The sequence below is a fragment of the Pelecanus crispus genome, chromosome 1 (assembly GCF_030463565.1).
Source record: "Pelecanus crispus isolate bPelCri1 chromosome 1, bPelCri1.pri, whole genome shotgun sequence".
NCBI classification, from domain to species: domain Eukaryota; kingdom Metazoa; phylum Chordata; class Aves; order Pelecaniformes; family Pelecanidae; genus Pelecanus; species Pelecanus crispus.
Genome location: NC_134643.1, coordinates 208,711,471 through 208,737,176, shown reverse-complemented (window position 1 = coordinate 208,737,176; position 25,706 = coordinate 208,711,471). Strand labels below are relative to the sequence as shown.

At 40.7% G+C, this 25,706-nt stretch overlaps 1 protein-coding gene across 1 annotated transcript in view; it reads left to right on the top strand.

The window, feature by feature from the left end:
* Positions 1 to 25,706, top strand: part of ATM (ATM serine/threonine kinase) — a 92,420-nt gene that overhangs the window by 5,027 nt on the left and 61,687 nt on the right. Inside the window, exons 6-22 of the mRNA XM_075723913.1 lie at positions 10,102 to 10,267; positions 10,556 to 10,794; positions 12,161 to 12,324; positions 12,708 to 12,877; positions 14,339 to 14,710; positions 15,278 to 15,472; positions 15,802 to 15,897; positions 16,910 to 17,135; positions 19,136 to 19,261; positions 21,109 to 21,234; positions 21,356 to 21,445; positions 22,466 to 22,637; positions 23,828 to 24,027; positions 24,553 to 24,635; positions 24,742 to 24,897; positions 25,311 to 25,386; positions 25,538 to 25,668. Coding sequence (XP_075580028.1) covers positions 10,102 to 10,267; positions 10,556 to 10,794; positions 12,161 to 12,324; positions 12,708 to 12,877; positions 14,339 to 14,710; positions 15,278 to 15,472; positions 15,802 to 15,897; positions 16,910 to 17,135; positions 19,136 to 19,261; positions 21,109 to 21,234; positions 21,356 to 21,445; positions 22,466 to 22,637; positions 23,828 to 24,027; positions 24,553 to 24,635; positions 24,742 to 24,897; positions 25,311 to 25,386; positions 25,538 to 25,668 — 2,788 coding nt within the window. The remainder of the gene's footprint in view (positions 1 to 10,101; positions 10,268 to 10,555; positions 10,795 to 12,160; positions 12,325 to 12,707; positions 12,878 to 14,338; positions 14,711 to 15,277; positions 15,473 to 15,801; positions 15,898 to 16,909; positions 17,136 to 19,135; positions 19,262 to 21,108; positions 21,235 to 21,355; positions 21,446 to 22,465; positions 22,638 to 23,827; positions 24,028 to 24,552; positions 24,636 to 24,741; positions 24,898 to 25,310; positions 25,387 to 25,537; positions 25,669 to 25,706) is intronic.

The window sequence follows — 25,706 nt, the reverse complement described above, 5'->3', positions numbered from 1 at the left end:
TTTATTTGCATAGTGTAGTGCTTTGAAGTCTAAGTTTGGATTTCTGGAAAGCATTTTATGAGAAAATACTCTGCTCTGTAGCTTGAAGAGAGTTTCTTAACTACAGAATGGAAACAAACCTGCAAAGAACTCAGAAGAGGGGTCTGGTGATACTAGGAGTGAAAGGGGAGGCAAAAAAAACTGCAGAAGACTGGCAAAGCGAAGTGACCGAACTAGAATGGTTCAGGATGGGAGATGTGATTGGAGAGCCTGAGGGTGGGATCTCAGAAGTTAAAGAAGTTGGTACCATATGGCCACGGAGGTAGAACTGGAAGTTGAAGATTGAAAGGGAAGCTGGAAGTGCATGGGGAAGATGCCTGAGACTAGGAGCCAGTGATCAGGGGAGAACACAAAGGGCTGTCAATCTGCAGGTTGGAGCAGAATGCAAAAGCAGGGACTAATCATGTAAGGAGGCTGGAAGCTGGAGTTCAGAGCAATAATTGGGAAAGGCCTCTGAAGAAGAACCAGATACTCAGGTAGAACTGAGGGTAGGCAGGTAGGGAATGGGACAAGAAGCCAGGGATGTTGAAGAGAGATAACTCAAGAAGATGGAGAAGGAAAACTGAGACTGAGTGTCACTGGAAAGGTACATACAGGTTACATGAGGAGCCAATGGGAGTTGTTGTGTGGTAGTTAGCTAGTTTAGGAACGTGGAAGTGAGCTGAGTCTCTTTGTGTGTGGGCTGAAGCTGGAAGTATGACATAAGACATTGTGATGTTAGATCGTAAGGGGCACAGTGGAGTTTAGTTACTGAAATGAGGCAGGACTGAAGGCCATAAATCTAGAGGAAGTCAGACTTAAATCCATTAAAGGAAACAAGTTGCTTTTATTAAAGGAGGGATATATGAGCTTTGTAAAGGTTATCATAACATTTTTTAGTGATTCCACCTTAATGCTTGTTTATAATTCTTGGAGTACAATGGAGAAGTCTGTTTTCTATTTATAAAATCAGTGATCTGGTGCAGGAGTTGAAAGTAAGAACATGGATTCCAGCTGTTGCCCCAAAGCAATTAGATTTGATAAGCAAATACCAACTTCACGAGGCACTCTCATCTGCTGGAAGCTCTGAGCTTCTGCATGTTGATAGTCATACCCTTAAAAATTATGAGGAGCTGTCATATTGGTATATACTGGCTGCATCATCAAAGGAGTCACATGAGGCCAGTGGAAGCTGTATGTAGTAGAAGCTGAACTCAGTCTTACTAAAGGAAAGTGGAAGCCCTGTGAATTGGTATTGGGACCATGTGCCTCTTGCATCTTGGGCATTGGCATTTTAATGAATAGATATTTTAGGGACCCGTGAGGATGTCAGTGGGTATTTGATCTCGCCACTGTAGTAATGAATGAGAACACCTCTTGGCTCAACTGCCTGACTCTCAGAAGGAGGAGGAGTCAGGGCTGCAGCAGACATCACCTCAATTTGTGCTGGTTGCAACTCAGTGCACTGGTGACAGTGTTGGACCAACAGAGAATTACTCAGTCCTCTACGTGGTCTTATCAAAGGACTGGAAAGTTGAGGGGTAGTTGCTCAAACCCATTTACTGTTTGACGATTCCATCAGGCTTGTGTGAAAATCCAATGGGGATTTGAGATTAACTAGAGGTAATTGATGCTTGAATGCGGTAACCCTTGAACCCTTGAACACTGCAGTACCAGGTATACTAGAACTACAGTAGGAACTCAGAGCAAAGAGTGCTACCCAGTATGTGACCATGGATGCAGCTGATGCGGTTTTTTTCTGTTTCCCTGGCCCCTGAGTGTAAACCATGGTTTGTCTTTACCTGGAGAGGAGTACAGTATGCCTAGAACCTTCTGCCACAAGGATGGAAGCATAGCCCATCTGTTGTGGACTTGTACAAAAGGTTTTGGAAGAGGGCAGTGCCCCAGAACACTTACAGTACATTGATGACATTGTAGTATGGGGAAACACTGCCCATGAGGTGTATAACAAAAACAAAGAGATAATCAGAATTTTACTAAATGCAAGATTTGTGCTCAAAAGAGATAAGGTGAAAAGACCTGTGCAAGAAATAGTTTCCTGGTGTCAAATGGCAAGGTGGGTGCTGTTGCATTCCTACTGGTGTGATTTACAGCATAGCAGCAATGGCACCACTGATCAATAAAACGAAAACACAACTTTTTCTTGTAATGGTGAGATTTTGGCAAATGCACATCCCTGGATGCAGTCTGCTCATGAACCCACTGTACCAAATCACCAGGAAAATGGGCTCATTTGAGTGGCAGCCTGAGCAATGATAAGGTCTGACTATAGGCTACCAACTATACCCGGACAGAAGAAGAAATATTGGCCATCTATAAAGGAATCTGGGCAGCATTTGCAGTAGTGGCAATGGAATCAGAAATGCTGCTGGCTCCTCACTTGCTGGTACTTCATTGTTCGCTGAAAGGAGAAATGCCTTTGACTTTCCACACAGCAACTGTGATCTGGAATAAATGGACTTACAAGGGGAAACAGCCTACTGGAGATGTTCATGGATTGGTCCAAACATGGTGACTTTTGGGGTGTCACCCAACATATTATCACATGCTCAAGAAGCCCTGGAATATGACAGGCTTTCCAGAAATTAGCAATATGCCATGTTTGCTAATGGTTCTTGCCTAATTGTTGGCCATTGGCAAAGATAGAAAGCTGTCATTTGGAATCCTGAGCAACAGGTGATAGAAGTTGATGAAAGTGAAGGACAGCCAAGTCAATATGCAGAAGTCCAAGCCATAAGACTGGCCATTGATGCGGTATTACAAAGGAAACAGCGCAGATTTTGCCTGACTCTTGGATGGTGGCCAGAGCCCTCTGGAACTGGCTTACACAGTGGAAACATGAATTGGCAGAGACGAAGGAGGCCTACTTGGATAGCTACATTGTGGAAAAACTTCACACAGGATTTGAAAAAAACTCAGTGTATGGGTGTGACACGTCATTAGCTATGTCCCAAAAGGAAGAGTCACCAGAGAACAAATCAATACCTATCCATCAGACAAAACTATTCAAGTTGCTGCAGTCAATGAAGTCCTGGACTGGGAATGTAGAGTGGACCTATTTGTAACTTGATGGACTCATGAAACATCTGAGATTCCACCTGTCTCTGGGCAAGAGACCGAGGAGTGATTTGTCTAAAGATGCCATTCTACAAGTAATAAAGGTATTTGAAATTTGTTCATTAGTGAAAAAAGCTAAACCGCAAAACGTATTGATGTGTGAAAGCTGTCATTTAAACTACCAGATTGGAGATGTGTGATAAGTGGACTACACTGGAGCTGTGTACAGGTCTGGTAAGGGTAAATCAGTATGTCCTAGCTATTTTAAAGAAATGACTGCAAGCTGGCTGGAGGCTTGCCCAGTAGCTTATGCCACTGCTAAAAGCACTGTAGTAGGTCTTGAAAAATAAATTTTATGGAGATATGGTACACCAGAAATAATTGAGTCTGGTAATGGATCTCACTCCAAAAACAAAATGATGAAATTATGGACAATTGAACATGGGATCGACTAGATACACCATACCTTGTATTATCTCCAAGCCTTGAGTCTGGAAACTGTTGCAAAGGATGTCATTTGTGATGCAAGTAACCTCCCACTATATACCATTGAACAAGTGAGTGTTAGGGAGGTGTAGAGCAAGGGGCGGAAAGTGTCACAGCCTGCTGAGCTGCTATAACGTGAATAATGAGGCAAATGTCCGAGAGCCTACAGTCTGACCTTTGGTATGCTGCTGTGCAGGTGATAGGGATGTAACTTTTTGTCAGATAAAGTACGGTTAGGCAGGTGTCACAGGGAAAAAATGATGTAACTGGCAGAAATAGCAGAACCAAACTTATACAAGAATGAGTGATCTGACAACACCAACTGGTCTGATCTCATAGCTGAGCCTGCTTAAATGATCCAGTGACTTCCTACACCAATCAGTGAACAACAGCTCAGAGCACTCCACTGACTGGTAAACACAAAACAACCTGGAAGATGTTCTCCACCTCATAAAGCTCATATATATACCTCAGCTTGAAGGGGCAAAGGAGTGGTGGTGTGTCAGCATGGTTTTACCTTTAGACTGTGGGGGAGCTCTAGGGATGCCTGGGACCAAGCTTGCATAGCCAGAACCAACATGCTTAACACTGCTGCTTCTGACCACTGACAACTCTTATCAGCAAGGAGAGGGGAGGGAGAGAGAACCATTTTTCTGCAATTTTATAGCGTTCTGTTTGTAGTTTCTTGGCGGCAATAAATACGCAAATTACTGTTCAGTAATTAATGTGCGCGTTTAGTCTGCCCTGACCTATACCATGACAGTAGGTTGAAAGGTTTCAATTTATTCACCATGTCTGTTATTGAGCAGCCTTGCTCCTTAAACCTCTGCCGGTCATGAATGTTCCAATGCAGAGACTCTGTGTGGTGCTAAACAGTGACACTTATTTCTCAGCACTGGCAGTTCATATGAATATAGTACATAGAGTTGAGAAGCACTCTTATTCATTGTGTAGTCTGTAACTAGGGGGTCACCAACAGGGGAGAGGATGAAAAGTATGTTCTGTTCCACTTACTGATAACACTGCTGTTTCTGAGGGTACGCTAAGATCATGGCATGCCAAATCGTCATCCAGGATGAGTTAAGACATGTAAGCAAACTTTTGCATCAGCTGAAATTCCAGGTAGCTGATTACTGATGTGGGCAGTTTGTGTGATCTCCATAGGATGCAAGCCTAAACTGTTCCTTAAGCTAAGAAGGTAGTTGCTTTGTTCAGACCACATTCACAGCAAAAATGGATGAGATAGTCCATCAGTGCTCAAAGAACTCTTGCAGTATCCCCTCAGGCACTCAAAGCAGCAGCAGATTCTTGATCCATCTTCCAGTAAATGCCAGCCACCAAAACAAGGAGGAATTGATACTGCCAAGGAGGCCTCTTTCCACCCTTGCTGCTTATCAAATTACATTGCGTCTTCTGTAATCTAAATGTCCAGATGCTCTATTTGCTGCGCCACCCCGCGGTACTGAAGTTAGCATGTCTTAGGGTTTTCAGAGCTTGATTTCACCTGTCTGCTGTAGGAATTAAGGCAGAACTGGATCTATCCCAGTTTTACTGTCACATGCAGAAAACTGTGTCCTTGATACCCTAAGAACTGTGGGACGGATGGCAATAAACAACAGAGCCATGCACTGTCCCGTATATTCAAGGACCAAAAGACTTTTTTTTTTTCTTTCTTCTGCATATTCTTCTGAAGAGGAGGATGCTACAGCAGCTTCTTTCCCCTACTTCTTCACCCTCAATCTGGTCCTCATGTTGTTGCAGGCATCCCAGAGAGGATGCTGCAACAGCACAGTGCTGAAGTGGGAAGGAGATGGAGGACAGCGTGAAAGCTGTGTTTGAGAGGATCATGAGGCTTTGTAAGCAGGACTGACAGTAGGTCTTGGCTCACTTAGATGAGGCTTGACAGAGGCTTGGCAACATGAAGCACTGGAGGGGTGGCAGGAATTGAGCCTACCAGGGGAGGTGCCTCACTTGACCTGCTGTTTACAAACAGAGAAGGACTTGTGGGAGATGTCGTGGTTGGAGGCCATTTTGGACTTAGCGACCATGATATGTTAGAGTTTTCAATTCTTGGCGAAGTAAGGAGGAGGGCCAGCAAAACCACTACCGTGGACTTCTGGAGGGCAGACTTTGGCCTGTTCAGGACACTGGTTGGGAAAGTCCCTTGGGAGGCAGTCCTGATGGGCAGAGGGGTCCAGGAAAGCTGGGCATTCTTCAAGAAGGAAGTCTTAAAGGCGCAGGAGCAGGCTGTTCCCATGTGCTGTAAGACGAACCGGCAGGGAAGAAACTGGTCTGGCTGAACAGGGAGCTTTTGCTGGGACTCAGGGAAAAAAGGAGAGTTTATCACCTTTGGAAGAAGGGGTGGGCAACTCAAGAACAGTACAGGGATCTTGTTAGGTCGTGCAGGGAGAAAATTAGAAAGGCAAAAGCCCAGCTAGAACTCAATCTGGCCACTGTTGTAAGAGATAATAAAAAAAGTTTTTACAAATACATTAACAACATAAAGAGAGCCAAGGAGAATCTCCATCCTTTATTGGATGTGGGGGAGAACATTGCCACCAAGGATGAGGAAAAGGCTGAGGTACTTAATGCTGCCTTTGCCTCTGTGTTTAATAGCCAGACCAGTTATCCCCAGGGTATTCAGCCCCCTGAGCTGGAAGACAGGGATGGAGAGCAGAATGAAGCCCCCATAATCCAGGAGGAAGCAGTTAATGACCTAGTACACCACCTGGATGCTCACAAGTCTGTGGGGCCAGATGGGATCCACCTGAAAGTACTGAGGGAGCTGGCAGAGGAGCTTGCCAAGCCACTCTCCATCATCTATCAGCAGCCCTGGTTAACAGGGGAGGTCCTAGACAACTGGAGGCTTGCCAATGTGACACCCATCTACAAGAAGGGCTGGAAGGAGGACCCAGGGAACTACAGGCCTGTCAGCCTGACCTCGGTGCTGGGAAAGATTATGGAGCGGATCATCTTGAGTGCACTCAACACGCATGTGCAGATCAACCAGGGGATTGGGCCCAGCCAGCATGGGTTCATGAAAGGCAGGTCCTGCTTGACCAACCTGATCTCCTTCTACGACAAGGTGACCTGCCTAGTGGATGAAGGAAAGGCTGCAGATGTCATCTACCTGGACTTCAGTAAAGCCAGTCTCCCACAGGATTCTCCTTAGGAAGCTGGCAGCTCATGGCTTGGACGGGTGTACTCTTCGCTGCATAAAAAACTGGTTGGGTGGCCGAGCCCAGAGAGTAGTGGTAAATGGAGTTAAGTCCAGTTGGCAGCCGGTCACGAGTGGTGTTCCCCAGGGCTCTGTTTTGGGGCCAGCCTTGTTTAATATCTTTATCAACGATCTGGATGAGGGGATTGAGTGCACCCTCAGTAAGTTTGCAGATGACACCAAACTGGGTGGGAGTGTCGATCTGCTGGAGGGTAGGATGGCCCTGCAGAGGGACCTGGACAGGCTGGACCGATGGGCCGAGGCCAACTGTATGAGGTTTAACAAGGCCAAGTGCCGGGTCCTGCACTTGGGTCACAACAACCCCATGCAACGCTACAGGCTTGGGGAAGAGTGGCTGGAAAGCTGCCTGGCTGAAAAGGACCTGGGGGTGTTGGTAGACAGCTGGCTGAACGTGAGCCAGCAGTGTGCTCAGGTGGCCAAGAAGGCCAACAGCATCCTGGCTTGTATCAGGAATAGTGTGGCCAGCAGGAGCAGGGAGGTGATTGTGCCCCTGTACTCGGTGCTGGTGAGGCCGCACCTGGAATACTGTGTCCAGTTTTGGGCCCCTCACTACAAGAAAGACATTGAGGTGCTGGAGCATGTCCAGAGAAGGGCAACGAAGCTGGTGAAGGGTGTGGAGCACAGGCCTTATGGGGAGTGGCTGAGGGAACTGGGGTTGTTTAGCCTGGAGAAGAGGAGGCTGAGGGGAGACCTTATAGCTCTCTACAACTCCCTGAAAGGAGGTTGTAGTGAGGTGGGTGTTGGTCTCTTTTTCCAAGTAACAAGTGATAGGACGAGAGGAAATGGGCTCAAGCTGCGTCAGGGGAGGTTTAGATTGGAAATTAGGAAAAATTTCTTTATGGAAAGAGTGGTTAAGCATTGGAACGGGCTGCCCAGAGAGGTGGTGGAGTCACCATCCTTGGGGGTGTTCAAAAAATGTGTAGACGTGACACTCTGGGACATGGTTTAGTAGGTATGGTGGTATTGGGTTGATGGTTGGACTGATGATCTTAGAGATCCTTTCCAACCTTAATGATTTCTAGTTTTTCTTTCATTAAAAAAAATCCAGCCACAAAGCCAGGAAACATGAAATTAATTATTACTCTACCCTTAATTGGTTTAGTGTTGGACTTGGTAGTGTTAGGTTAATAGTTGGACTGGATTATCTTAAAGGTCCTTTCCAACCTAAATGATTCTATGATTTTATGATATTATAGCTGTATTGGCTGTCTCAGGGAATTAGAGAATAATTCACATTGGAAGGAATCTCGGGAGATTTCTAGTCCAATCCCCTGCTTGAAGCAGGGTCAGCTATGAGAAGAGATCAGCTGGTCTTGTGAGATCAAGTTTCTTATTTGTTGAATGCTTTTTGTTCACGTGCTTGTTCTGCTGCATGTTTTGCTCCCATGCAGATTCTAGGCTTTGTGTAAAGCTGCGTGCTTTCCTTGCATGTGTGTTCTTTGATGGGAGGTCAGCAGAGGGCTTGGAGAGTAGATGTGAAAAGAGTTCAGCCAGTAAGTGCTCTGCAGGTGTGAGCAGGAGTGGTTTCCCAACCTGAGGAGATCCCAGAATAAGAATCCCCTGCAGGGACAGGGAGCATTGGCTGTGGGCTGTTGTGACCCTGGGCTGCAGCATACTTGCAGTTGTGTAGGGCCCACTGTTCTGAGGGTGCTGGGAGGTCACTGATGCACATTGCACTTCCACCCTTTATGCAGAAGGGACACAGTTAAACCAGGCTTGGGCGCTGTTGTCACCAGGTTAAAGCTTTGTGACCCAGTAGTGTAGGGTATGAACTGTTTCTGATTCCCATGATTCAGAGAATTACCTGAGTTCTGCAAATGACCCTATGCCTGCTTGTAAAGAAGGTGCTGGTATCTCTACTGAGTCTGAGGCCAGAGTTACGAAAGACTTGGTGAAGGTCGCATTATGAGTCCTGCTGGACTCCAAGATGTCCATAAATCTACCAAGGCCTGCACAACAATGAAGCAGTGGCACTGCAATTTTACTTATTTCTAGTTGTCCCAAGCTGGCTTTTCCATGATATAGGAATCCAGAGCTCAAGGCCCTGGGTGGTGCCATCAAAGTCACTCATGCAGAGTATTCAAAAGAAGAGATTCTGCGAGAGTGCCTCAGAGGCCTTGATCCTGACTGTGGAGAGCTTACACACCCCAAACTGATGAGCTACTGACCAGCAGAGTGGAGGGTTGTCAGGCTCTTCTAGGTCATAGTTACTCTACAGAGCAAAAGTGCAGTAACTGGTCATTCTGCATCCCAGGGACTGTATGATACAGCTGCTCTGAGCTCACGTCTGGTTGACTGTGAACAAAGTAGTCATAGCGGCTGGGATTCCCAGAAGATCATTCTACCTATATTTTTCCTTAGAGAAAAGGAGGCCTGAGAGGTGGATGTCCATTCATTCAAAGTGTTGTCCTAGAATTGGTGCCGAGGTCATAGAACTGAATCAGTATTTCTTCCTGCTGTGGTTCTTTGGAGTGGATATTGTCCATTGGTGGATGGAGGGACAGTATCATGTCACTTGTAGGTGGCATAAATGAAAGAGCAGCAAGGCTTTTGTATGTGTCGTATTAAACTGATGGTGATGGTTGGATCAGTAATGTGCTACCGTGATTTGTATGAGGCTGGTGAAAGGACAGTGTGATGATTCCTAAATGGGCCTTGAGATAAGAAAGCAAAAATCTGAGGAAGGGGCCTTTCATTCAAAAAACTTGTGAGTGAGTGCAAAGTATGGATGTGTTGGTCTGCGAGCTGGAGTGAACTAGCTGAACTGCATGTAATGGAAATACGGGCAACCTCAGTACCAACTGTTCTGATCTGTTTACCCATTTCTCCTGCACCACATTCTTTGTTCATGTATGTGTGGCTGTAAATTGTTTCTGAGTCCTTTTATTGTGTATTCTGCAACAATGCTCACTGTGCTGAGCAGTCAATGTAGAGTATGGAAGTTGAGTGTGGAATCAAGATGAGTGTGGAAGTAGTTGTGAAAGTTGATCGTGTGGCTTTAGCTACTTTGCTCAGTGTAACACAAAGCAGATTGAATCCCAGCTCAGAATTAATGTAACTTTACTGCCAGTGTAGACAAGACCACGTTTTATTCTTTTCCCCAGTTAACTTTTGTTAATAAGCTGAATTCAGAATGGTGGTTTCTGTATACTTAATGCAATATTTTGCTTCAAGCATTTTTAATGTAATCCTCTGTAATATATCTGGTTTTATGTATATTTGTATATTTACAACATCTATACACACTATATCATACATACTTTTTTTTAATACATTTGCAGAGTTGCTGATCCTGTATGGCCAATTATACCTCAGACCTTCTGGGAAGATTAATAGAGTCTTGGTGGCTAGGATAATTCACACACTTACGAGGGGGTACTGCTTCCAAACTGATGGGTTGAGTTCTGATATGTTTGTCTTCTTTTCAAAAGCAATGCAGTGTGCAAGGTATGTTGCAAGTGCTCCTTTTGTATGCTAATACTTACTTTTAGTGAATAACTCATTTTAAGTATTTGGGGTTAGACTTGAGTAATAGCAGGTAATACTTCTTTAGACATATTTTGTTCTGTCTTTGAACACAAATTTAATACATTCTTTAAAATAATAATGTCTGCATTTGTTAGACAAATAATATTCTGAATATACTTACTTGCTAGTATTTACATTTAAACAATTCCTGTAAAAAGAAGTAGGATTATTTGTTCTGGAAGTTTGAGTGTTTGGTTTATGTTGCAGGCAGGAGAAGAATACTGCAGGCCTGGATCACATTGTTGGAGCAATTAATATCTTCTGCAATAAGTTTGCTGTCAACTGTCGCATACAGATTTGTAAAGTAGGGGAAGAAATTTTGCCTACAGTGCTTTATATATGGACTCAGTACAGACCAAAGGATTCCCTGAAGGAATCAATAATTGAGTTATTTCGTCTCCAAGTTCATATTCATCATCCAAAGGGTGCAAAAACTCCGGGAAAAGGTATGATAAAAAGCTCCCTGGTTTTTTTTTTTTTTTCTATCACTGTATGTGATTATTCAAATTATTGTGCCAACTTTATAAATTTTGATACTCAGTCTTGAAATGTTAATGGGAGTGATGATTACTTGTCAGTAGTTTTATGCTATAGGTTAATATTGAGTGAAAGTGAAAATAAGTTTTCAAATTTTGTGTGCTAAGAGAACATTAATTGTATTAGGTCCTGTAAAGGTTGATTGTTTTTTTAATCAAAAGGTGATTTTAATTAAATCAAAACACAAAGTCGTTGGAGAAGGGAAATAATAGTTTAGATTGCCACACATATTCATATCTTAGGTTGATGTAAGCCCAGACATTACTACTATGGTCCACATCTGTCTTACTGTATAAAACTGGTCAGAGAACATCACTCAGTAATTGTGTTTGTCTGTCATGGCCTATTTCAGTTATAGCATCCTTTTTTTAAATTTTTTTTTTTCACTTTGTCTACAAATGGCTAAGAGTTTATAATTAGTCCAAATTTATCCATTGCATTTCATCGTAGTTTTCCAGTTTGTTGTGGTTTAGCCTCAGCCAGCAACTAAGCACCATGCAGCTGCTCGCTCACTCTCCCTACCCCGATGGGATGGGGGAGAGAATCGGAGGAGTAAGAGTGAAAAAAACACTCCTGGGTTGAGATAAGAACAGTTTAATAATTGGAAGAAAGTAAAATAATAATAACAATATAATAATGATAATAATAATAACAATATACAAAGCAAGTGATGCACAGTGTGATTGCTCACCACCTGCCGACCGATACCCAGACAGTTCCCGAGCAGCGATCGCTGCTCCCCAGCCAACCCCCCCCAGTTTATATACTGAGCATGACATCATATGGTATGGAATAGCCCTTTGGCCAGTTTGGGTCAGCTGTCCTGGCTGTGCCCCCTCCCAGTTTCTTGTGCACCTGGCAGAGCATGGGAAGCTGAAAAGTCCTTGACTGGCATAAGCAGTACTTAGCAACATCTAAAAACATCAGTGTGTTATCAACATTCTCCTACTAAATCCAAACCACATCACTATGCCTGCTACTAGGAAGAAAATTAACTCTATCTCAGCCGAAACCAGGACACAGTCAGATAAAGAATTATTAGAAACTTATTTCCTACCCTGATTACTTGTATATGCTGATTAAATTCTCTCTTAACTTCTTTCACTTTTTTCCTTTATTCATTCTCCATTATAAGATTTGTTTTGCAGGCCTGCATTTGTTAAGTTTTGCATTCTTTACTCTGATTTTGGCTGTATTTTGCATTGTCTAGGTAGGTTTACATATTGTAACAACTGAGTGGTACATGTTATCTTTTAATTGGTTTTGCATGTACAGGTGCATATGACTCAACAAAATGGCAAAGTATCTTACATAACCTATATGATCTGCTGGTGAATGAAATAAATCTCATCGGTAGTAGAGGAAAGTATTCTTCAGGCTCACGTAATATTGTTGTAAGGGAAAATTTGATTGAGTTAATGGCTGATATTTGTCATCAGGTAACGTTTTTATTTGAATATAAAGTTGACTATATATTTACTGTGTTCTGTGTTTTGCTTTTTAAAGTAGTATGGCTTCCGCATTTCCACAAAATCATTTACTGAACTATTAGTACCTTTTGTCTGTGTTCTGTTGTGTTTAGTTGTCATTTTTGTGCAGTTTAGAAATGTGTGGACTCCTAAATTATGCTAGGTTTCACTAGTGTTGCTTATTAGACTATAAGCAGAGGTTCTGTTATAGTGAAGAATAAACAATAATTCTGGTTGCCTCTTAGGATGCTTTATACACAGTAAAATACAGGCCAGTTTAGTTTGACATTTCAGTTTTCCTGTAAATACTACTTTTTTTTATTTATGTACTTTTTAATTTCTTTTTATAAAAGATTTTTACAGAGGATACCAAAGTTCTGGAAATTACCCAATCATATGCTGTTTCACAAAGAGAGTCCAGTGATGAAACAGTACCAAGCAAGCGCAGGAGGATTGAATTAGGCTGGGAGGTAATTCGAGACAACCTGCAAAGATCCCAGAAGGATTTTGATGTCATACCTTGGTAATAACATCTTCACATGAAACAAATACCACTACAGACATCTTTTTACATTTAAGTGTTCTCCTGAATATGTTGTGCTTTCAAATTAGGTGTCTGCACTTGCTGTAATTATATACTAAGCACTAAGCTTAGATTGTCACAGCATTTGGAAAGTAGTGAGTAGTGTTCTTGGCATTCTTGCTTTAAAAACTTTATATCTTTGGTTTCCTAAGAAATAACAGAGGAGGTCTGGTAAACTGTGTTGTAGCGTATGAGATATTACTGCCTCTAATTTTCACTTGTCTTTTGTGCTAGATATTACCAGTCTTTATGTAAGTGGTGTGTGTGCGATCTGGCTTGTGAGTATTAGGAAATTAATGCAAGATTTACTGCTGTCTTAAGCTGGCTGTGTCATAGGACAGCAACCATTAACAGTTTGGCCATTTTGGACTAGTTCACACAGTTTGCAGTAATACCTGGCCTGAAAACCATTGAAGTGCAAGGCCTAGCATCTTAGCTTGGACCTTGATTGAGAGTTATTTTGTTTGACATGAAAGACTTCTCAGCTGGAGGTATAGCTACACATTGTCTTCTACTGACTGCAACAGGAGAAGGACTGAGTAGCAGAGAGCATAGCAGGAAGCCAAGTTGTTGTTAAAAGACTACAGATAGACTTTTCCAGAACTTACCAGTTGTAGTCCTAAACCCAAGAATGTTGACTTTTTAGCTAAAAGCGATTACACTGGATGTTTTTTGTTGTTACTCTTCCTCTCTGTATTTCTGACTTTTCTTGGAAACTGCTGTACAAGATACCATAACTGTGTAGCTGCTTGTGAATTGGGTCCTGAGCTGGGGCGACACGTTTGTGTGTGTGTGTGTGCGCGTGTATTTATTGCTTGCAGTATTGAGGCAAAGTGGCTATTTAGGATCCGGTTAGAGAAGTTAACAGGCCATTCTGTGTGGAGGTAGCAATCTCCAAGAAATACTGCGAGTACTGTAATTTACTAATTTGAGTAGAGTTGCGGCCATTGCTATAAGCAAAACCCTTCCAACTTACCATCCCCAGCTTAACATTTTGTTCATTTGCTAAATTTTATTTTTCTTACCTGCAGAGATGATGTTGTAATGTTTCCTGCTTATGTAATTTCACCCTTGAGGTCAGTCTCTGGGTTAGAGTGTGTAACAGGCTGGTCCAGAAGAAGAAGAAAAATAATTTTTTTCCTGAAATTTTCTTCCCTTGTGATCAGAAATCAGTGAAGTCAGCTTGTAAGAAATTATTAGTGATAGTAAGGCTAGATGAGCAGACTTTACAAGTAAAAACAGTAGAAATACTGAATCTTTAACCTTTGATAGTAAACAAATCAGCTCAGTACTGGGAAGTATAAATGTGAAATGACAATTAGAGAACGCTTTGTTTGTTCATTTACTTTTGAAGACACAAATTTATATTTTATATGAATTGCTTCACTTTGTGTTTTCAAGGTTACAGATTACAGCTCAATTAATATCAAAGTATCCCATGAGTCTTCCTAACAGTGAGCTACCTCCCTTACTCAATGTACTTCACCAGTTACTGCCTCAGCAGCGCCGAGGCGAAAGGACCCCGTATGTGCTGAAGTGTCTTACAGAGGTAGCTTTGTGTCAAAACCAGAAAAATGATTTGAAAAGCACCCAGAAGTTGGAGCTCCAGAGAACCTGGGCAAAGATTTGGTCTCTTACCATTCGTAGTGTAAGTTTTCAGCAAATTGAAGTGGAGAGCTTTGGGCTACTTGGAGCTATGATTCAAGGAAACCTTGTTGTAACAGATAAAGAACTCTGGAAGATATTTTCAGGAACTGCATGCAAGCCTTCAAGGTAAAATGGAAAGCAAGGGTAATATTTTGTGTCTGATTCACATTGCTCCTTACCGTGCAACCAAAACCACTGTATTATTCAAAATAATATTATTGTTGTTGTGGCCATATTTCTAGTTAAGAACTGCCCACGTTTGTGTTTTAAGCATTTGAAATGGGTATGAATACATACATAAGTCTGAAAGCAGAGGCAGAAGAGGAGAGGCAAGCATCTTCAAATTTAAAATTCACTAAAAATATGAAATGGACTAAAAATTTAAAATCTGACTGAAAGAGATGTTGATTTTTTTGAAGCTAAAAAGTATGTTTTCTTCTAAATATATTTTGATTCTGAAATGAGTATTCTGAAACAGTCTTTAAAATAGATGGGAAATGTCTGTGATAGCCAAAATGTGGCATTTGAAAAGGCAAAGATTCTAATAAAGCAGTTTTCCAGTATGTGTGCTTATTAACTTGCTTAGGTACTTGATGCTCCCTGAGCATGCAGAAATACTGACTGCTTTAGAGCGCTGATCAACAAATAACACATTTTTTCTCACAAATACCCTGTGTTCCATTTTTGTTACAGTTCTGCTGTATGTTGTTTATCATTAGTGATGTCTGCCTATTCAGTGCCAGAAAATTTGGATGTAGGAATGGAACAGAATAATTGTGAAAGAAATCTGGATTCTGTGTTAAAGGAGGCAATAATGAAATGGGCACTGTCCTGCCATTTGGAGGAAGAAATGGAGGAGTGTGCAGAGTTGCCTCCTGTACTCTGCAGGTAAAGTGTTTGTGGCATAATTTTATGTGTAAGCTCACAGTGTAACACAGTTGCAAAGAGGAGAGTGGATTTTCAGATTTGTATCATGTTAATGCTTTGGTAGAGTTTATAGGGGTTTTAAGCTTACTGTAGAATGTCATTCTGGGGACATAATTTAGTTATCTGTCCGTAGCACAGCAGATACATGAACTACGTGTTAGAAATCTTAAATGAAAAATTAAGCTTCTTTGAAGATACACTGTTAATCTGTTTAATGTTTGGGTGCGCTGCAGGAATCCCAAGAGCTTGTCTGACTGCAAGAAAATACAAAACAATTTTTTTTTTTACAGTGATTTTCCTCATCTTACATTACAAAAAATTCTTGTGAGCCTTACAATGAAGAACTGTAGAGCTGCCATGATTTTTTTCCAAAATGACGTTAAATGGTATGTTTTTAAATCAATCATAGATACTGAAGCTTCTTATATTTGTCATTTTAGCAAGCAGAGATAATGAAATGCATAATTCCTCAAGCTCTTTCGCATCTTTCTGTACATCTTTCAGACCCCATAAAAATAATAGTGCTTTTGCAATTTGTTAGGATGCTTTAAGGAGAGGTTAAAATAGTCTCTTGCTGACAGTGTACTGAACAAAGCCTCAGGTACTGAACAAAATGCCTTATAAGGAATATGCGTATCATCTCTTCAGCAATACAGCTGAATATTTGGGTCTTTATCCATTAGTACATTAGGTATTTTTAACTCATTACAATTACTTTTTTTTTTAATAATTTGTAACTTTATATATGTATTCATGCTTTTTAACATTACCTTCCATTCTAAAGCGAGCAAATGTCTTAAGAGTTTTCTTGAAGATAGATGCTAAGTAGAAAGTTGGCTAGATGCTTACTGTCCATATGTCCATATGTCCTCATGCCACTCCACCTGTATTTGTGGCCCCAGCCACGTTAATTGAGTCTGTTGAAGTCACTCTGCGAAGGCTGTTGCATCTTTCACTGATGCATATGTTCAAGCTCTTGAACTATGTCCAGTTTCCTCTTAATGAAACTAAAATGTCTGTAACTTCTGATGGAAGACAAGACTTTCCTACTAGAAGTTAAAAATACTTGTTTCAGGGGTTTTGTGAATTTCTGCTCCAATTGTGTAAAGTTGGTTGAGGTCAGCCATCTTACAGAAAACAGATGCTGCTATATGAACTACAGTAGAACATATGGTGTGTGTTCAGGCTTCATTTTTCCTTGCAGTTTCTTCAGACAGAGTTAAAATGATGGTATCCATTCCACAATGGAAGTTACCTCAGAAATTGAAGAGTTTGGAAACACAAAAGGATAAAATATTTTATTTTGCTTTTGTTTATTTCTTGCATTTAAATAGTTGTTTTAAAGACTTGTAAGTTGTATACTGGCTGCTAAAGTAAAAATTATGTCTCTTCTTCAAGTGTGCAGCACTTGCAAGGGAAAGAAGAAAACAATTTTTCTGATGTTGAAGAGCTGTATCTGCAGACAACATTTGATGAAATGGATATTTTCACTAACTTTGCAGTAAATGTTGCAGATAAAAATGTGACTGGTTCAAGATTTGCCATCGACCAAAATCTTAGGGAAGCACTGGAGTACTGTCTTTTAGCAATGTCAGAAAAGCTTTTAAGCAGCTATGCTCCTAAGGTAGGTTAGAAATTACTGTTATGTCCTTATATTTGTGCTCCCAAACAATATATTTTCAAGGCAAAGTACGCCTTGTATAGATTTTCATTCCTTTTGCCACTAAAAATGAACTGCAAGCATTTTAAAAACTATATCAAATAATACGAAACAGAGAAGTCTGTGTTTCTTTACGTCATTTGCAAAGTATCCATAGTTTTCATGAGTATGTGGGAATACGCGGAAGCTGTATAGAAGTGGAAGTGTGTGCAAAGTTGCCACATAAACCACTGTTACCCTGCTTTTTGTGATGTTACTTTCAACTTCTGTGCCCCTGTAACGCTTTAGGCTCTTACCAGTTTTCAGCCAAGATAGCCTGAGGCACAGAGGTGTCAAATAGTTAGGTTTTGTAAAAAGAGGCATCTGTGTAAAGGAGTAATTGTAAAGAAAGCTGCAAATACAGGCTGTGTTAACAAGAGCACAGCCCGTGCTCAAGGGAACTGGTTATCCCCCTCTACTCAGTGCCTTTAGACAGCATCTGAAATACTGCATCCACTTTTGGGCCTCTCAGTACAAGACAGACATTTAGTGCATTCAGTGGAGGCCACTGAGATGGCAGGGGCTCCAGCACTTGACCTGTGAGGAGGCACAGAGGAAACTGGGCCTGTTCAGCCTGGAGCAGAGGTGGCTTTGGGGCGACCTAACAGGATTTGTGGGAGCCTGCCAGTGCCTATAAGATTGTCTATAAGACAGAGCCAGGCTCTTCACAGTGGTGTATTGCAGGAAGATGAGAGACAGCAGGCAGAGTCAGGAGAAGTTCATGCTGGATACAAGGAGAATTTTATCTATATGAGGACAGTCAGGCAGTGGCACAGGTTGCCCTGCCTGAGAGGTTGTGCAGTCTTCATCCTTGGAGGTTTTCAAGCCCTGACTGGATCAAGCCTTGAGTAACCTGTTCTGACCTCAGAGCTGACCCTGCTGTGAGCAGGAGGTTGGACCAGAGACCTGCTGAGGTCCCTTCCAGCCTGAATTGTCGTGTGATCCTATTTGTATCTTCCACTTGTTGAAACACCACAGATTCTCTCCTTTGGAAAAAATCTTCAACTTGTAGAGGAAGAGCCACCACATAATGGTAAAAAGTTTGTGAAAACAAAAGCAATAGGCTTTTTAAACTTCTGTTTCCTTTCACAGGCTAGCTTTGGTTTTTATATAGTGGTGTGCCTTCCTTGCAATTCACTGCTAAGGTCCTGTAATAGTTGGTGAGCCGAAAGAGGCAGTACCCAAGTTTGAAACAAGGTACTGGCAACTAGGAGCTATAAACTTATCCCTGGGTTTGCATGTGTAACAATGGTTACATGTACGTATGTATGCATAAGTTTTCCCATCTTTTTTTATAAATACCTGCTTTTCAAGAATGTGATGGCAATCCTTTTTGGTCTCCCTTCCTGAGAAAGTAAGACAAATAATTATTTGTGTCCTCTTTCTCTTCTTTTGATCCAAATAATTTAGGCAGGTAAAAAGGGATCTCTAGAATACTCCTGCAGTAAGCTTGCATGCATTTATAACCACGTGTGCCATTTGTTTGTTGACACAGTAGCTACTAAGAAGCAACTTAGGAATTTACTAAGATGGGAAGAGACAGCAGTAGGAATGTGATACAGTTCCTGACTAGCTCATACTGTCTCGTCCTGGCAGGAGGTAAAATAGATAAACAGAGCACGTGGGAAGAGCTCTAAGTATTGCTATGATGGAATCTAAAGGAGAGGGAGATTTTAAAGTTTTGTGAAGGAAGGAAGCATAGGGGCTGTGGGATGTACAGAGAATATTATAACATGGAGAGCCAAAAGGACATGTTAGGGAGCTGAGGCAACTGCAAGGCAAAACACTAGGATGCAAATCTTCCTTGATTTTGGTGAAATCTGTATACAAAAGTGTTTAAAAAAGACTAAAGAATTCTGTACTTTGGTGAAAAGATTTAATGATAAACCACTCATATGTACACTGTGTATTTGATTTAGTCTAAGGTTGTTGCTGCAGAACACCTTGTCCGATGTGTCAGTCTCTTCATTGGTATTCTTGGTTGCTATTGCTACACTGGTATATTTAAAGAAGAGGATGTCTGTAAATCAGACTTGTTCCAGAAAGCTAAGGTAAGCAGCAGTGTGTTTGGGAGCTATTAAAAATGAAATAAACCATTAAATATAAAATAATCTTTAAAATTCTACTCATATTGACACATTTCTTCGCTGGGTAAAAAACTGGTTGGGTGGCCGAGCCCAGAGAGTTGTGGTAAATGGAGTTAAGTCCAGTTGGCAGCCGGTCACGAGTGGTGTTCCCCAGGGCTCTGTTTTGGGGCCAGCCTTGTTCAATATCTTTATCAACAATCTGGATGAGGGGATTGAGTGCACCCTCAGTAAGTTTGCAGATGACACCAAACTGGGTGGGAGTGTCAATCTGCTGGAGGGTAGGATGGCCCTGCAGAGGGACCTGGACAGGCTGGATCAATGGGCCGAGGCCAACTGTATGAGGTTCAACAAGGCCAAGTGCCGGGTCCTGCACTTGGGTCACAACAACCCCATGCAACGCTACAGGCTTGGGGAAGAGTGGCTGGAAAGCTGCCTGGCTGAAAAGGACCTGGGGGTGTTGGTAGACAGCTGGCTGAACGTGAGCCAGCAGTGTGCTCAGGTGGCCAAGAAGGCCAACAGCATCCTGGCTTGTATCAGGAATACTGTGGCCAGCAGGAGCAGGGAGGTGATTGTCCCTCTGTACTCGGCACTGGTGAGGCTGCACCTGGAATACTGTGTCCAGTTTTGGGCCCCTCACTACAAGAAAGACATTGAGGTGCTGGAGCATGTCCAGAGAAGGGCAATGAAGCTGGTGAAGGGTGTGGAGCACAGGCCTTATGAGGAGTGGCTGAGGGAACTGGGGTTGTTTATCCTGGAGAAGAGGAGGCTGAGGGGAGACCTTATAGCTCTCTACAACTACCTGAAAGGAGGTTGTAGTGAGGTGGGTGTTGGTCTCTTCTCCCATGTAGTTAGTGATAGGACAAGAGGAAATGGGCTCAAGCTGCGCCAGGGGAGGTTTAGGCTGGAAATTAGGAAAAATTTCTTTACAGAAAGGGTGTTCGAGAATTGGAACAGGCTGCCCAGAGAGGTGGTGGAGTCCCCATCCCTGGAGGTGTTCGAAAAACGGGTAGATGTGGCACTTTGGGACATGGTTTAGTCTAGTCTACCCTTGATTAGTTTAGAGTGGACTTGGTAGTGTAGGTTAATGGTTGGACTGGATGATCTTAAAGGTCTTTTCCAACCTAAATGATTCTATGATTTTTCAGAGCATGAGTATTTCCAGTGGTTTCCGCTTTAAAAAAGGCAGTTGAGAGAGGTTTAAGTGTGTTACTGCTGATGAAGGAGAGGAGTCACTGAAATTCTGTCAGTGCACCAATGCATCAGTTTTGCAGTGGAGAGTATTCTAAATATTGATACATTCCTGAGTCATCCCTTTTAAAAAAATAAAATAATCACGGACATGTGGACAAAGGACTACTTAGATGATAACAAGTCCTTTCATTTATAGGTCTTTTATGCAGGAATTTTTTAAGATCATTTGATGGTTTAAACCAGTATGAAGACAGCTACTATTATTGTTACTACTACTACTACTATCTGAGGTGGCTTCTTGCTCAAATATGGAAACCCAAACCGTACACATTATGGAGAGATGCTGTATTTTTCTTTGGTGATGAAAATATTGTTTCGGGCAGGTCTAGGCCATCTTTTTGTCACTTCTGGAGCACAGTGAGTGAAACAAAAATCAAAGGAAAAAAAAAGAAGTCCAAACTCATTGATGCACACTATAAGTATCAAAGCTGTATGAATGAGAATGTATGAATGAGTATGAATGAGAATCATGTCCTTTTGTCTCTGTGCATGTGCTGTGTATGTGCCAACATATAAAGGAATTTAACTGAAGTATTTTAACTGTGTTGTATTTTTACTAGTCTCTCATTCATTATGCTGGAGAAAGCATTTCTCAGTCTAAAAACAAACTAAATGAAGACTCCCAGATCAACTCACTGAGGACTTTGATAATGCAGTGTACAAAATGTTTATGCAATTGTACCAAGGTAAAGTTTATAAAGGAATTTATGTTTCTTTCTTTGTTAATGAGATCACAAAGTTGAATATCATACATATGGTACCTGAAGAAAATAAATTGACCTATCTGTACATCTTGCTTTCTTACAGAACAGTGCTAATAAGATGCTGTCTAATATATTCCTCCGTTTGTTAACATCAAAATTTATGAATGATCTCGTAGATATTTGCAAAAATCTGGTAAGTACGTTCTGTCTGTTTCTAAATGCAGGGCTCTTCTATGTTAATATAATATAATAACTTGGAGGCAAACCAAACGAGATACTTATTACTGAAAAAATAAAAAATCAAAATACATTGAGTTTTATAGAGAATTCCTAACTGGAAACATTTCTGTTTAGCATTTGAACACAGGCGTAGGGGAAAAATGAGAGCAGATGGATAACATTTGATCAAGGTTATCATGTCAGCTCACATTCAAATTATGTTATTTTGGGATTTTTTTTTAATATTGCGTTAGAGTAAAAGTATATACAGATTTTATGCCACAGCAAGAATTTCTATAACACATTACATTTAACTTTAATGCACTTGCAAAGTTTTAAAAGACTCTTTTTATTTTGTAGGTTCATAGACTTACGTGCCTTAAAACACTTTAAAAGTGTTTATTATATAGATACTAAATCTTCTAACTATAAATGACTCTCCCACTGAGAAAAGTAAGAGGGTGGCACATCACTGTGTTTAGCACAACTCTCAAAACTTCTCTTTTTGGCACATTGTCCCGTAGTCAGGTCTAGGTAGGCAAAATCCTTTGGTTTTTCACGTGAGGAGAAGCTGAGAGTCTTACTTGCTGTTAACTTGTCATCTGGTAGGGAAAGTAGTAATTAGCGTCAACCTAAAAAAGGTCGTATGCCTTCCTTTTATTTCTCTGTAATTATGAAGTATAGTGAGAACTTTGTGAGTCTGGTAGAGAGAATTGTTTTTCAAATACTAACAATGTCCTTGGCACCATCTAAAACACAGAGACTACTGTCTGCCTTAGGAAGCTTGTGTCCTAAAATAATAGTTCAAATCAAACAATTCGTGTGTGCAGAGGACAGGTTTATCACAAAGGATGAAATTCATTGATTCAGTGTAGCCCTTGTCTTCACCCATTCTAGTTCACTGGGAAACTGTAGTGTCTTTCCTTGTGTTATGCCTGTGGTGTTTCTCCTGTCCTTAAAAGCCAGCTTTAAAAGGATGTGGTGTTTTTGTCAGATGACATTTACTGGAAAACCAAGTGAACTGGGAGAAGTGGATCTAGTGGGGAATGATCCTGAGGAGAGTATAATGGAAGTAGATAACCAGATATCTGATGATCTATTTGATGATCATTCAGCGACTGACGTCAGTGATACAAATGAATCTGGTGATATGCAAAATGTAACAGGTAAGTCTTCTCTGTGTCTAGAACTATCTGCAAAAGCTTGTTTTTACAAATTGCTCTTTGCTTGAATGACAGTGAGATACAAAATAGTGCTGCTTTATTAATAGTTGAAGCAGGTAATAGTTGAACCAGGTACTTCATAAATTTTAATAACTCTTTTCTACCTCATTAGTGTTTTAAAGATGTTAATGAAGTGTTCTAGCTCATTTGGAAAGGAGGCGTTTATTTTTTATTTTATAAATAGTAAAATGCAAGCAGAGATGCTTACCAGCTGACTTGTTCAAAGTCAGGCAGAAATTTTGGCAGAGTCTAGGAAGTGTGTCTGTAGGATACCTGTCTCTGTCATTAGACTGTGCTTCATTTTCTGAAAAGTAGTCCAATTTAACTTTTCTCCTTTTCCTGATCAGTAACTCTTGACAAGGTCAGCTTTCTTATTTCTCTGGACATACAGAGGGACAGGAGCATGAATCTATCTATTCCTGTTAGGAGCTACAAGTACTAATGTTGTCTTTTATTTTAAATTCTTTCTTAAAATGGTGTGTATCTTAGTTTTTAATCAGGACTATGTCTTCTGTTTATTATTGAATGAGAAGGAAATCAGGGTGTTCTATTAATGCTACAAAGAGCAGCTGGTCTGTTTTTCCCATCATGTTGAATAAGTGTCTTTAGAAGTATCTTCTCCAACCGTCCGATAAATAATTTTAATACATAAAGTTTGCAATTGCAGAAACTTATAGGAGTTCTAAATGTGACAGGAAAATGGCATTTGTAAGTATTTTGTTTAGGTTATAATTGAAAGTTCAATGAGGATATTAACATAGTAGTAACTGTCATCTTTTCAATTCTGGGGAAGCTTTGAATCCGTGGTTTAAAATATATCCTATGTTAAAGCTAGCAACACAAAAGAACACAGCTGCAGATGGTTCTGCTGAGTCCACTGTAACCTTGATGGAGAAAATCAGCCATATGCATGGGCACATAAAATTAAAAGCCTCTGTTTTAGAGAGGGCCTTTGTAGAAGTGGGAAACACACTCAAAAAGGTGTTACTGATGCAGTAACTGCTCAATGACAAATAAAGTTTGCCAGTACTCTGTCTATTCTGAGAACTTCAATTAGTTTTGTAAAGACCTAAAATGTTATAAAATTTATTGTCCTTGGAGAAGCATTTCTTACATGAAAATCTTATTTTCAGGTGCTTTGAGCCCATTAGCTGAAGAACATTTGACAAAGCAGGATTTACTTCTCCTTGAAATTCTGAGGTTCTTATGTATTTCCGTAACTACAGTCCAAATTCAGACAGTGAGCTTCCGAGCCTCTGATATACGGAGGAAGCTGTTAATGCTTACTGATGGCAGTGTCTTTGATAGTGCTAAGCCATTGCATCTGCAAGTGGTGAGTGTGAGCTTTTTTTACAGCAGATCCACCTCTATATTTGTACTATTTTTAAATTTGTATATTCTTGTCAATTGTATATTCTTGTCTTTCTCTTGTAATCAGTCCCCCGAGAAGACATTAAAATGGCTACTTTTCATGTTTTGAAGTGTGCTATGCTTGGGGAAAGAAAGAGCAGTTAGAATTTGTAAGCCAGAAAATAAAGAGTTGAGAAGTATAAACATCTTGCCTTTATCATTAATTATTTGTTAAATAGCTAGAAATTGTCTCTGTAGTAGTATAGGATCTGTGTTTTAGTTTACAAAGGAAATATTTTTGACTGCCAGAACTAAAAATTTCATGAGCTATATTACTGTGTGACAGTCTTTGCATGAAAAGATGGTCAGTCTGATATGTAAGAGCTGACAATAGGCATCCTTGCTGCATGATTTCATGTAAGAGCTGCTGAAAATGTTTTATAGTTTTTGTCTACTTATTTTCCTAAATATTATTTTCCATTTCGGTTCTTTTTTTCTTATTCCCCAGTACTTGGTTCTTTTGAAGGAGCTCCCTACTGAAGAACACCTCTTGCCTGAAGACGATGTTCTTAAGCTTCTTAAGCGTCTTTCGTAAGAGAGAAACTATTCAGCATGTATTAAAGCTATTTTAGTTCAACAGCTAGAGGATTTGGGAGCTGTTTAATGTTTCAAGATATTTTTTCTTTCTTTCTTTCAGTGATGTGTGTTCTTTGTACCGTCGAGATCAAGAAGTTTGTAAAGTAATTCTAAATAATTTGCTTCCTATAGCAGCAGGGTTGGCCCAGTCCAACACACATGCTGAAGAGACAGGGGATGCCCAAGGACAATTTTTGACAGTTGTTGGAGCCTTTTGGTATGTTTTATCTATTTAATGCAGAAGTCGGTTGGGCATAAAATTTTTGACTTTGCTATCAGTGTGAGCACTGTAAGTGCTATTGCGTGTCTTGCTGTTGGTATCCTATGGTATCTTTATGCAGCATTTAACTTCCCAGATTTTCTGTATCATGTTATATTTGTAACAAAGAATCATATCGTCCTTAAGATAGTATTAGAACAGTAAATGCTACACTGTTCTATATTAACAAAGAGTGATTGTACTCTGAATTGCATCAGTAATAACAAGTGATAACTTCAGCAACCAAAAATGAACATTGTTTACAATTGTAGATTATCAATAAAAACATCAAATCCTCCCAGACATGCCTGTTGAGCACAAAACAATGAACTGTGAGCAGCAGAAACTAACTTAAATCTTCCTTATTTTAGGCATTTAGCTCAAGAAGGGAAATGCACAGCACCAGTAAGAGTGGCCCTTTTAAACTGCATGAAAGCCCTGCTTGAGGTAATCCCGGATTTTCTGACATTCATTAGCATGTTAAGTATATACTTTAGGTGTACTTAAAAGCAGTATCTAAAGATCTTTTGCAAACATCAGTGTATATTCCATTGTATGTCTTCTGTATGTTTAAAGCCACTATATTAATTTTCTTCAGGCTGACCCTCATTGCAAGTGGGCGATCCTTAATGTGATAAATAAAGATCTACCTGTGAGTGATGCTTTCCCACATTTTCTCGCAGATAGTCACCATCAAGTTCGCATTCTTGCTGCAAAGTCGATTACCAGGTGATAATGTAGATCTTTCTTCTGTTTATAATGCTTAA